Source organism: Cyprinus carpio, chromosome B6, assembly GCF_018340385.1.
Source record: "Cyprinus carpio isolate SPL01 chromosome B6, ASM1834038v1, whole genome shotgun sequence".
NCBI classification, from domain to species: domain Eukaryota; kingdom Metazoa; phylum Chordata; class Actinopteri; order Cypriniformes; family Cyprinidae; genus Cyprinus; species Cyprinus carpio.
Genome location: NC_056602.1, coordinates 19,509,188 through 19,523,099, shown reverse-complemented (window position 1 = coordinate 19,523,099; position 13,912 = coordinate 19,509,188). Strand labels below are relative to the sequence as shown.

The 13,912-nt window shown below is 37.2% G+C and overlaps 1 protein-coding gene across 2 annotated transcripts in view; it reads left to right on the top strand.

Moving 5' to 3' along the window:
* The window catches only part of LOC109111419 (BMP/retinoic acid-inducible neural-specific protein 3-like), a 28,426-nt gene extending 15,461 nt beyond the window's left edge, over window positions 1–12,965 (top strand). For both annotated transcript variants that reach the window (XM_042726087.1, XM_042726088.1), the window contains 6 exons: window positions 531–721; window positions 1,992–2,182; window positions 6,189–6,294; window positions 7,261–7,497; window positions 8,928–9,150; window positions 11,062–12,965. In XM_042726087.1, coding sequence (XP_042582021.1) covers window positions 531–721; window positions 1,992–2,182; window positions 6,189–6,294; window positions 7,261–7,497; window positions 8,928–9,150; window positions 11,062–12,178 — 2,065 coding nt within the window. In that variant the 3' untranslated portion in view covers window positions 12,179–12,965. The remainder of the gene's footprint in view (window positions 1–530; window positions 722–1,991; window positions 2,183–6,188; window positions 6,295–7,260; window positions 7,498–8,927; window positions 9,151–11,061) is intronic.
* Window positions 12,966–13,912: the final 947 nt, after the last annotated feature.

Sequence of the window (13,912 nt, the reverse complement as noted above, 5' to 3'; positions counted from 1 at the left end):
TACACATGAAACATTTAGTTTTTGTTCATATGTGTGATATATGTCAACTATGTGTCATGTGGTGCTATGGAGGAAGCCTAGGAGAGTAAAAAAAATTGCAAAAATGCATGAGTCACCAAAGCCTCTAGCATTGTTTCTTTGTTTTTTTTGCCTAGAAGGATTTCAGAGCTTTGTGATGGTATTTTTTTTTTTCGTTTAGCTTTTCTTTCTCCTCTCTACTTTTATAAAAGGTATTGGTTGTCACCACAGGGCAGACTTCTATGAGTCTTTCTGTCGGGGCAGATTTCTGTCTCGAAGTGTTTATTGAGCATAGCACCTGTCAGCTGCACATTCGGAGGCGGCGCCCTACGCATGGTATTCATCCCCCAAATGAAACATGCTCTGAGAACCTGAGGCTAGAGATGCAGCTTGGCAAGAGCGCTGGTTGCCCTGCAGGCCTTCTTCTATCATGTCCAAAACAGTCAAGAAATGTTAATGAAAACAGATCATTAGGGACAGGCCTGTTTACTGTCTCTGTTTTTCTCATGCAGGGAATTTGGCCGGTGGAAAGTGAATAACTTGGCTGTAGAGCGACGGGATTTCCTGAACTCCCCTTTGCCTCTCACCTCGGAGTTTATAAGAAACATTCGACTCCTGGGACGCAGACCCACTGCCCAGCTAATTACTGACAACCTGATCAAGAAATATGGGACCCATTTTCTACTCTCAGCTACACTAGGAGGTAAAAAAAAAAAAAAAAATCTGTGAAACATCCTCATGGTAGTTTTGCACAAAGGTCATAATTCCTACTGTGAGCGAACTTGAAAACCAACTACTGTTTTTCATGCAGAAGAAACACAGATAGATCTCATGCATATTTACATCTTAATTTCCACTCTATCAAGCCAAGCAAAATCACTTGTGACATGCTTTGCCGCATAATGTATTACTTCTTCCACTGTGTGGTTGGAAGGGGGAGCAGGTGTAAACAGATGGCATCATGTCCAGAATGGGTTACCTTTCAGAAATCCGCACAGATTATTGCTCTCCGTTCTCAAACTCGGAGCAGTCTGTGCTTACAAGTTACTTCACGTAATGCAAAAGTATTGGCTGTGGCCTTCACTGCTCTGGAAAACAAGCAATATTGTGTAAGGTTAGAGCATGAAAATGGAGATGCAAGTCTTGGCTTTGCAGCAGATCTACTTGGAATACAAACTGCCAGAGAGAGTTATAGAGCATATACAGTATAACATTAACTGTAAAGTCACACTGATCTGCTTTATCTTATAGGGCTGGATACAGATTTCCTGATTAAATTCTGTTTGACAATTGAATCTCTTGGTTCAATTTCAATCTATTCGATTCCATTTTTTTAAATTATAGTTATAATTTTGATTCTGCTAACATTACCTGCCAGTTCTGTAAATTATGATGGTCAGTGTTTTATGCTAAACTGGTAACTTGTCTTTTTTAACTATTCATTAAAAATACCAGCTGATTAAAGTAATTTGTTTTGACAATCAAGCTACACTAGACAAACTGTATGTTTTTGATTCACTAAGAGTCATTTATTCGTTCAAACTTTTCATTACATTCAGTACAGACTGTGAACTCACATTTATAAACATTAACTGTGACTTTTTCCTCGAGAAACTAAACCTAATTGGCTGCTTATTAAGTTAGTTATTTTAAGGTAGTTGTTAAGTTTAGGTATTGGGTAGGACTATGGATGTAGAATATGGTCATGCAGAATATGTGCTTTATATGTACTAATAAACAGCCAATGTGTTAATAATAGACAAATAAGCAAATAGTTAATAGTGAGAATTGGTCCCTATACTAAAATGTTGCCCAGTATTTTTACTTGGCCCTGTAGTAGTTATCGATCAGCTTATATAAAACTACAGCATGCGTCATAATCCTTAATACATTCTACAAGAGCAAAGAATAGATGAATTCTTACTGTAAAACATTTCTATATCAATAAGCTTGGTCTGTTCTGTTTCTGCTAGGAGAGGAGGCTCTGACTATATTTGTGGACAAGAGGAAGTTGAGTAAGAAGGCAGAGGCGAGCGACTACACCAGTAACAGCACGGCTGTGACTCTGGAGGCCCTGCACCAGCTGGCTGCCTCCTATTTCATAGACAGGGAGAGTACTCTGCGAAAACTGCATCACATCCAGATTGCTTCCACTGCCATCAAGGTATGTCATTAGTCAAGTCAGAGCCCACAGCTTTCTTCTTTCAACTCCTCAAGAATAATCATTTTCAGTATAACAAAGTGCATTTTTTTTCACTATCCCTGTTGCCATGATCCTGCTATGAAAAGTGTCATATGCTATGAGTGGGAATCTAAAGATATCCATTCACTGCTGAATATGACAAGTTCTGTATTGTGAGAAAAGAAAAGTAGCTCTGGTACATGTTGTTCAAGAATGAGATTTATGAATGGCCTATGAGTAATTAAAATATAGGGTTGTTTTCAACTCCATATATATATATATACGTGATTTCACCAAGTTCAACATGTTCCTGGATCAACATCCATGTAGGGGTAGGGATAGGGTTAGGTCTATATTTTTGAAAAATAATGTAGATCCAGGAACATGTCTTACTTGGCAAACTGTTTGATTTCAGTCATTCTGTTTTAACAAAATATGCATAGCTCTATTTTTGCCTACTTTTCCTGTATTATGATACAGAAACTGATGGAATTCTGTATCTGCAATAACCAACTCTAGGTGGAAGAAAAATACAGAAAACACTATTTGGGAACTTCTACAGAAAAAAATTAAGAAAAAAAAAATGTCTCCTGTTCCAGGAAAGGACTCATCAAAAAGTAAACACAGAACAAAATAACTTTAATAATTAGCCCATTTTTAAAATATATATATATTTTTTATAATGTATTAAAAACATGTTTGCCATATGCCATGTCTTACTTTCTTAAATTTCTCTTTAATCCTCACAGATCAACACAAACTAATTTGAATAGCCAAAGAAAGCTTTGTGCTTCATATTTGTCACAATTAGGGATTCAGTCAATGCGCTATTTGAAGTAGCTGTTACACTTATGCTGACAGCCATTAAAATTGGTCACACAAAGCCCAAATCCCCCAAACAGACATTTACTCTGTCACTGCAAGGCACAGTTTGACACATATATTCCAGTCCACACTTTGATGATCCCTCCCCATCCCATTATATACAACAGCGCTTTCCCTCGGCACACAACTGCTGCAGTGCTTAGACCGCTTCATTACAGTTGGGAGGGCAGATCTCAGGTGTCAAGGCTGTGTTTGTCTGTTGCTGGTGAGAAAAGCAAAAGAGCCTGTGAGTGACAGAACAAGCCTGCCAGGCAGGACGGTGCAGCTCCAGCAGCGCAAGAGAATGAATCGCAGAAGCAGCAGGGGCCTCTGACACACGCATCATTTCCACAGGGCGTTGACCCATGTCTACATTTCACGGGACAGACTGAGGCAAACGTTCCTCCATATGAATTCCAGATTAAACAGAGCTGGAGTACAGAATGAGGTTTCTAGCTCCCCCCACTGGGCACCGTGGAGGGGAAATTTAGCTATTTCCTTTCATAGGAAAAGCCTATTAGTGTGGCGGTGTGCTGGGACTGTGAGAGGAAAACACTGGAGCGAAGCTCTTTACAAAGTCAGGCTTTATCCCACCTTTGTGGTTCTGCTCAGGTTGTTTGTCTAATGCGTGAAAACCCGAGCCATTCTGCAATCGGTGGGGATCATTTTGCTCATGATTTGACAATTTCTTCATACCAGATCAGCTCTAAGCCAAGTCAGAATTTAATTTACAGCCATGATACTTTCGGAAACACACACCATGTCAGAATTGTAACCGCAGGCAGACAACACCAACTCTTTTGCAGAGAATTAACTGTTGTGTTCTGTTATAGGTAGCATTTTTCAAGCAAAACTCACAATGCTGGTCTCAGATGACATGCCCTATTCTGTCCAGTTCATTGAGACTCTCACACCACTATTTTGATTCATATTTCTGGTCTGTTTCTGTTTATTTGAACAGCATATTGGTCATTCAGTTAGGTGGTCTCTTCCTGACTTAGTGAGCTGTTCATAACCAAAATAAACTGCACTGTGTACCAAAATTGTGCTGCAGGACAAAACTCTGGCTGTGCGAGACCATCCATGGAAAATCTGGATATTTGCTTTTGTCTAGTGGTGCTTTCAAAAAGAAATGCTGAAGCTGTGGTATTTGTCCAGCTGTGAAATTGGAGAAAAGCTTTCTATCAGCCAAACTTGGTGGTTAATATCTCCACACAGAGTATTGTTTTCTGGCTATAATTGAGATATTTGACTGATCCATAATAGCTGCTCACTATGCAGAGTGGGAATCAACAGCAGACTGTTGATGGTTCACATTAAGCCTGAACAGCAGAGGATCACGCAAGTCCAGGTGGCCTATAATTTGCCATTACAAGGTATTTTGTGACATGCAAAGTATTTTCTTTGAATAACAGCTGTTATCTGTAAAGGAAATCTAATATCATGCTCCACTTGTTCATCAATCAGTAGCCCTTTACCATATGGCACATCATATGGTGCATTAAATAATAAAGCATATATGTATCATCTGATTGCATCAGGTATGGTCTTTATAAAAAAAAAAAAATCAATTGCTGCTGAGCTAAGCTTTGTGTTTTATTGCAGTTAAAGCTTTTGCTCAAGCCAGGGATTCAGGCCATATGTTCTGTAGTAAGTAGGAATGGGTCAGGATGGAAGACTAGTTATCTATATATTTCTTTCCTCACACTTGCTTGCTTGCTTATTTATTTATTGTTTTGCTTATCACTGCATCTTATGGAAAAAATAAAACAAAAATACTGTTCAAAAGTTGTGGGTTGGTAAAATTATGATGCTCACCAAGGTTTCATTTATTTGATCCAAAAAATGCAATTAAAAACAGTAATACAATGAAATATTAATTCAATTTAAAATAACGCTTTACTATGTTTTGAAATGTTATTTATTGCTGTTAATATGACAGCCAATAGTCCAGTCTTTAGTGTCACCTGATCCTTCAGAAATCATTCTAATATGCAGATATGGTGCTCAAGAAAACAGCTGTGCTATTTAATAATTTTGTGGAAACCATGATGCCTTCTCTTTTCAGGATTCTTTAATGAATAGAAAGCTCAACAGCATTTATTTCAAATAAAATTGACCAATTTAATGTGTCCCTGCTGAATACAATTATTTTATCCAAATAAAAAACCTGTAGTGTATATTTGCAGAAATATGTAAAAATGCAACATTAAAGGTCAAGACTGTATATATATATATAATATATATATATATATATATATATATATATATATATATATATATATATATCTATATATATATATATATATATATATAAAGCACCCATATAGTGCAAACCTGCATGCTGCAGAGTTCCCTGTTACCAACACTGGACTCTTCAATGGGTTTGTGATGGAGTGGCAGAAGACAACCTTGTCTTACCTTATCTAACTGTCAGCCTAGAAAAGATATTGTCTGACAGGCCGAATCGAAAGAGATCACTGAATTGATGAAGGTTCACTGGCACCATAAGAGTGAAAAGTGTGAATCAATTATGTGTGCTTCTCCATGTCATGAGGAGAGAAGGATGACTAGAAAAGAGAAGGAAAAAATTGAGTGCGATCTCTTATTGCAAATGTGGATAGTGGGGCTAGCTTGCAGTAAAGGTCAATTGAGATGCCTAAATCAATACGGCTACAGAGTCTGACCATCATTAAGTACCCTCCGTTAAGGTTAAATAACATTCTGCATTGTAGAGAGAAATGAAGTTATGTTTTCCTTGTGGGTGTGAAAGAATCTCTGAATAAGGAAGCTAACCAATTAAATACATTTCATAACGTAGCGGGGGAATAAAACATTGTGCAACAGCCTGCTCAGCTCTCTCAATAAGATGAGAAGAACAGTAAGTGATTATCAGTGAGAGGACCACCACTGCATGCGCATTAGCACCATGTCTGGGACAAGTGACTCACCAAGCACAGGAAGTTCTTATAATGCATCTGTTCACAGCCAGGCTGCTTATTATCACTTTTAACAAGCAAACATGGTAAAGGAGTTCAATACACATGTTTTTCATGTAAAATACTATGGTACAGTAACCGTATGGTGAAACTGATAATTTTGTGGTCTGAATTTTGTTTCCCAGGTAACTGAAACAAGGACTGGCCCTCTCGGCTGCAGTAACTATGACAACCTTGATTCTGTCAGTTCTGTGCTGGTTCAGAGTCCCGAGAACAAAGTCTATTTGCAAGGTATAAAATGTTGTTCAAATCTAATATGTCAAGTTTTGATACTGTGATGGACATTTTTTTTTTTTTCACAAAAGGCTCTTTTCCAAAAGCTAGAGAGCTCTGCTCGAATGAGCATTTTAGGACATCATAGTCACGTTCTTGACATGAAGGTTGTTCCGAAAGATTGGCAGCTTAATTATGTGGCTTCCCAAGATGACTTGTGGAGAAGTGATAACTTCAAATCTAAGATGGCAGATGATTTAAGTGAAATGCAGATTATAAAATTATCTATCCAATACTGAAATGCAAGTTTTGCTTGAGAAAAAAAAAATGTATGTTAAATCATTTGTATGTATTTATTTGATTAAAATAAATAAATAAAACAGTATTATTGTGAAATGATTAAATAACTGTTTTCTAATTTAAAATATTTTAATATATAATGTATTCCTTTGATGGCAAAGCTGAATTTTCAGCAGCCATTACTCTTGTCTTAAGTGTCACATGATGCTTCAGGAATCATTCTAATATGCTTATTTGTTTTTTATTTTTATTATTGATTTTTTTTTTTTTTTTTTTTTTTTTTTGTGGAAACCACTTGATTGTTAAAAGACATATAGTAAATATAGTCTTATTTGCATTTTTTTTTTGTCTTCACATTTATAAGGATAGTTGAGTCAAACCTATCTGTCACAGGAAAAATAATAAAAGAATTGAGTTTGATCATAATTTGTTTTGATTATTGTGCACAGTATGCATACTCACTAGGTTTTGGAAAAGAGTCAAAATCATCGTAACAGCAAAAGCACTTAAGAAGTTTAAGCACGCGCTACATTTTCAATTACTGAACAGAAAATATGATAACTGCAGGCATCGCATGTCTACCCAGTATGTGCGTGCTTTGTGACCACATGACTATCTTTATCACACCACTTGTATCAAGGACCCAGTATTCTTATAACAATCTATCTTTTCTCTGTAACTGAGGCTTGCAGGTCATTTTGCCAGATTATCTCAGAGACACTTTCGTCCAAGCAGCTCTTAGTTACATTGCCTGCAATGGAGAGGGAACTTTTGTCTGTCGAGACAATGACTGCTGGTGCAAATGTGACCCCAAGTTCCCAGAGTGCAACTGCCCTTACATGGATATTCAGGCCATGGAGGAAAGCCTTTTGCGAATCTCTGAATCATGGGCTCTAACCTACAAGGAGTTTGAAGATTCAGGTAGGAGACTTAATTCAAGCATGTTTCAACTGAATAATAGTTGTTATTCATTTGTCCTTCTGAAGAAACATCTTAATCCCCACAACAATGAATTCAAAGCCTATTTTGGAAATGTATTTAGATTTAAGGCTATTTTGCTTTTATAACAATTTTTAATTTTTTTTGCAAAAAAAACATCCAAAATACACATTCAAGCATTTATTTTATTAAACCTTATCTATTTGCGACTGCAGATTTCAATTACAGTACATTTCTTTAAAGGCCATTTCCTCTAAATTAGTTTTTATTTTTTTCATCTGTACTGAGCCAGAAACCTCCACTTCAGCACTTACACACACTCAACAAACTTTACAGATACATTCCTATCTATATTTTGAGCGTTTTTACAGAAGGATTATTCAGATATCATTCACGTTATTTATATACCATTTTATTCCTATAAACACGGTGAAAATTCTGTCTGTTGATAGAATGTTCTGATTTATGTAGTAATACAAAAGGATATCCAAAATCCCCTGTGTTAAGAACCTTTCACTTTAATATGTCAACAAAAATTCATTTTGAACCTGGCTTTATCAGATTTTTCCAGATTTGTGTTCTGGAAACTGATGCAAATTAGTCCATATTTGATTAGATAATGCATCATTTGCATATTTTCATGTAACATTTCTAAAAACTTGTAATACACAAACATATATATTAATGTTCTGTGAATAATCAACTGGGGAATAACTATTAGTTAAACTTTTTAACCTGTTGACCTGTGGTGTCTTATCAAGCATAATTTCTCTACTTTTTCACACTGGTCACAGGTCTGAATAAATATGAACTTTCAGTGAATCCTGACATACCCCATACAATGTCCTTCAGAGACAGTGGGATTAGAAAAAAGATCCTGCTCAACATATTGCCTTACAGTATGTTGAGCAGAATTAATCACCCATAAAATGCTTTATTGCCCATCCAGCATCTTTCATCAAGCATATGAATGAGAGCACTTAGCATAATGTTTAGGTACTGTATTACTGCCTGTCGAGGTCACCCCACAGTGACCATTAATGCTTGAGCAAAATTAAAACGCATGGATTTTTTTTCTTCCACACTGTCATCCTTTTCCCTTCTTCCCAAAATATCCCCGAGTTCAATTACTTTCAAAGTTTATGTTATTAGAGCTATCAGGAAGTGCCAGATGTACATACTTTCTCAGGTATCGTAAATGTGTCCTTCTGATATGAGCATCAAAGGCATTCAGTGTTCTGCCCCATAAGCTAAAATGAAATGCTCTGTAGGAACCGCTTAGAAAAAAATGTCTCTTCACTGAAATGATTCCTTCTTATTGTCAAGGAGAGTGAAGTATAAAGGCAATGCGTTCAATCAAGTTTACATGACAACACTCCTATATCTGAAAGAACATACTCTTTCTTCAACAGATGAGTTCAAAACATTTCTGATGAGGCTGCCGCAGAATTTCTTCCTCAACTCCTCGATGATCCAACATTTGTGGTCGCTGGATGGTGTATTTCAGCGCCGCTATGAGCAGCTGGAAAGCAGCATGAAAAGTCTCTTCAAGCGAGCCCAGCGAGTGGTTTACAAGCTCTTCAGCCTCAGCAAGAGGTGCCAAAAGCAGCCCCACATCAACTTACCGCGTGAAAGGTGAGCACAACAGACTCATTATCTCCTCATTGTTGTGGTGATAAATACACTGATACTTAATTCCGAAATGGAATAATGCCCCCAATTACTGTATCCAGAGAGGAAACTCTTCACATAGTGTTTATCATCATTATTACTTGTGTTCATAAGTGGCCTGCATTTCAGACTCCACGGGCTGCTGAGAGGAATGTTTGTCAGCGTGCTTCAGAGTGAAAGGGAGCACTAGTGCTCTTGTCCCTGGGGAGACAACTTTGTGTTTACCCACAATCAATAAGACTAAAGTCGGTATAGTGCTTCTCAACTGGTTTTGCTTCAGGCCCTAGATTTTACATTGGCTAACAACACAGTTTATTAGGGATGTAACGATATCAAAATGTCACGATACAAAATTATTGCGGTATCCACGATAAGATATTTATAGCGACATTTAAACAAAAAAGACAAATTAAGAAGTTTTAAAGTTAAATTATTCTATATAATGCACTTTGAGAGTTCAAAATTAAGAGAAATCTCAAGTCAAAAATAAGTCTGTGAATTGACTTGTACCTGAGCTTTAAAGGGGACTCAACCTTGTTTTCTCAGTCTAAACTACATTCACATTGGTGTTTTAGGAAGCCAAACAAATTAGAATAGAATAATAATAATAACAACAATGACAGCAGTAGGCATATATTGTAAAACAACTGCACTGTAAAATAAATGAAAATTAATATTTCAAATAATTATTATTATTATTATTTTTTTTTTTTACACTACAGTAGAGAAATTACAATACTTCTGTTGTAAATGTATACACATGAAAGAGATATTTTGAATTTGGACTGCTGTAACGTTACCCATTTAAACCGCTAGCTGTCACCAATTCATACTGCACTTTTAAGCTTTTATTTTGACGGATATGGCAGTAGAGCTTTTATTTAGCAGGAAAACGCCACTCCCCAGACTACACTTTTATTGTTTCATATCATCACATGACCATGATAATAACGGGACAGTTTTGCTGTTGTGATATCGCAATATTGATAATATCTTTACATCCCTACAATTTATTGTACAAAAGTAAATAAAAATGCCCTTAAAATGAAACATTTTCGAACAATGTATAAGTGAAGTTTTATCTGGATCATATTTTCTTCTACAGTGCATAGTTTTCTTCATGGTATGGAAGTTTGAGAGCTGCATGTCTATGTCGGCATTCTTTGTATTTACGCTAATTACTGTGTTATCCAAACCATAGACAATTTTATGGTTAATTAAATGAAAAAAAAAAAATAAATAACTTTATTCATTCAATAAAAATTACAGAGCACACCTAACATTAAAATTAATAAATCATAAATGTGTGATTCACACATTGAATACCCAATTAATGTAAAAGAAACATAAAGGAAATATAAATAAATAAATAAATAAGTAAATGAATGAAACATACATTTGTAAATGTGAGCACATTATGCTTGGAAGTTAACATTTTACATAGTCCATATTAATCAGAGAAATTAGCATATTATTTTCACAGCCCTTATTTAATGATTTGTCAAAACAGACCTGCTACCCATTTTAGTGCCACAACCCACCAGTTGAGAACCAGCAGTTTAGAGCAGTGACACTTTTAAGTTTAGACTTTCAAATCTCCTTCAATATCAGAACATTTATAGGTTTGCGAAAATAAATCATGAAGCAATTGCTGTTAGAGAGAGATGCTAAGTGACAGTTTTGCCATATTTTAAACAGAAGAAGGGAACAATATATGCCTGTACTTTTTAGATGACTTTTTGTGGAACAGAATTATGTTTGTGCGAGTTTTAATCTTGCCATCTGCCGCTGTACCGGCTTTGGATACATGACAATTTAATCTCAACAATCGTTGTTTAGGCAGGCTAACTGATATTGATGTTTATCTTATCTTAGGCCACAGTCGTATTGGCTGAACTACTTCCAGTCTTTATTATACTGCTCAGAGAACAACCAGCTAGGATCCTTCTCAGAAGAACTTCACATTTGCATTTGTGCATATGACCACAGTTCCTGCCAGGTACCTACACCATGCTCTGTGGGTGAAGGTGCTGCCTGCGCCGCTTGTGCTAGCGACAACCATACCCGCTGCGGGAGCTGCAACGTCGGCTACATGTTAAGTCAAGGGACCTGTCGACAGATGGTGGCAGATTCCACCGAGAACTACCTGGGCTTTGAGACTGATCTTCAAGATCTGGAGCTACGCTACCTCCTACAGAGAGCTGATCGACGTTTGGAGGTCCACGCTATCTTCATCAGCAACGACATGCGGCTGAATAGCTGGTTCGATCCTTCATGGAGGAAGAGGATGCTGCTTACGTTAAAGAGTAACAAATACAAATCCAATCTGGTCCATATGCTCTTAGGCATCTCCCTTCAAATTTGCCTTACGAAAAACAGCACTCTGGAACCTGCGCTCACACTCTTCATCAATCCCTTCGGGGGGAGCCACTCAGAAAGCTGGTTAATTCCTGTGAACGAGAACAATTTTCCAGACTGGAAATCTGCTAAGCTGGACCTTCCACTAGAATGCTTTAACTGGACCTTGACTTTGGGCAACAAGTGGAAGACCTTCTTTGAGACCATCCACATTTACCTGAGGAGCCGCATCAAAACCCCAGGCACTGGGGCTAATGACAGCGTTTACCTGGAGCCTTTGGAAATGGCCGACCCTACTAGAAATCTGGGGTATATGAAGATCAACAGCATTCAAGTGTTCGGTTACAGTATGCATTTCGACCCGGAAGCAATCAGGGACTTGATCCTGCAGCTGGACTACCCATACACGCAGGGCTCACAGGACTCGGCCTTGCTCCAGCTGCTGGAGATCCGGGACCGGGTCAACCGACTCTCTCCACCGGGCCAGCAACCTCTGGATCTGTTCGCCTGCTTATTACGGCACCGTCTCAAACTGACGGCTAATGAGGTGGTGCGCATTCATGCCTCGCTCCAGTCCTTCAATGCCCGTCTCCCCAATTCTCTGGATTATGAGACCACTAAACTCTGTAGCTAACGGCTAAAGCATCACAGCAGACAGCAATAGAGCAACTGTAAAAATGCAGAGTAGACTGTTAAAGTCAAAGCTGCAATGACTTTCCGTGATAAAGACACTTTTGGACACTGACGGTTTTTTTGTGACTTTACTTTCACTAGTAGATCATCTTGCTCAAAAGCAGACTCATTTTTATTGTATAGTACGCTGAAGTGTTTGTTTGTAATTTTTATGTTTTTTTTTCTTTCTTTCGCTTCAGTGACAGTGCACTTTCCTTGGAAAGAATACAGTGATGTCAGTCAATTTTGTAGATAAATTGTTATTAAAACATCATGGTTGTAATGGAGTAACGGTTGCATTATTTATCAGCATATTTTTATTGCTATGTGACAGTTTAGTTTATTGGAAAATTAAACACATTTTATATTTGCAATTGAGTGCACTTAATGAAGAATTAAATACATTGAACATGATATACGACTTTGATAAAATAATAATGAAACAGATTTATTGGCATAAATATGCTTGTTAGGTTCATGCTAATTTCTTTTTATTCACATCTCATTGGAGAGAGAGTTTTTTTTTTTTTCATTACTAAAAGCATTACAAAGTCCTATACATTATCAGTACATTGGAGTATTATGATTTTCTCATATTTCTATGCTGATATTACATGTGTCTCCTGTATTAAATGTTCATTCTGAACCACATTGACACAGTTATTCTGGGCTAATAAGCCATTATTATCAATAACTTTTTTTGGTCTCACTTTATATTGTGTCCCTAAAACCTGTATACTTACAAAGTAACTACATGTGCATATAACCACAGTGTAAGTACACATTGGTACATAGTATCTACAGCTGTAATACTTCTGTAACTACACACATGTAACAACCCTCCGAAATGTTTGTGTAAGTACAAAATGTGTAACAGGACATATATAACTACATTTTGTAACAACAATATGTATAAGAGCAATTCGAACCATTTGATCCAGGGGGTGGAGATGGGTAGGTTTAGGGGTGGCCTAAGTCATGGCCTAATGGTTAGAGAGTCGGAGTTGCAATCCAAGGGTTGTGAGTTCGAGTCTCGGGGCGGCAGGAATTGTAGGTGGGGGGAGTGAATGTACAGCACTCTCTCCACCCTCAATACCACGACTGAGGTGCCCTTGAGCAAGGCACTGAACCCCCAACTGCTCCCCGGGCGCCGCAGCATAAATGGCTGCCCACTGCTCCGGGTGTGTGTTCACGGTGTGTGTTCACACCATACTTGGCTGTATGTCACTTCACTTTCACACTTTTTTTTTTTTTTTTTTTTTACACAAACATTAGAGCTGTAGATAGTATGTACCAATGTGTACTTACACTGCGGTTACATTCTACGTAGACATCTAGTTACTATGTGAGTACACAGGTATTAGGGACACTTAATATAAAGTGGGACCCTTTTTTCTCTCTCTCTCTCCAGTTAGTCATAATTGAAGGCATGGGGGTTGATTTAGCAATGTAAAGGCGTCTGTGAATATAATATTGAAAAATTTTGAATGGAGCCACATATATGCAATGTTTTGAGATTAATGTTTACTATTGATATTCTGGATTGATCTAAACATTGTTTATTTTCAGTATTTGGAATTTAGGGTTTGTATTTGTCTCATCATGTTTTCATTATTATTTTTCATATCTTTCTTTTGAACATTGGTTTATTTTCTGTTTACATCAGAACAAAGCAGTTTCTCCGAACCATAAAATA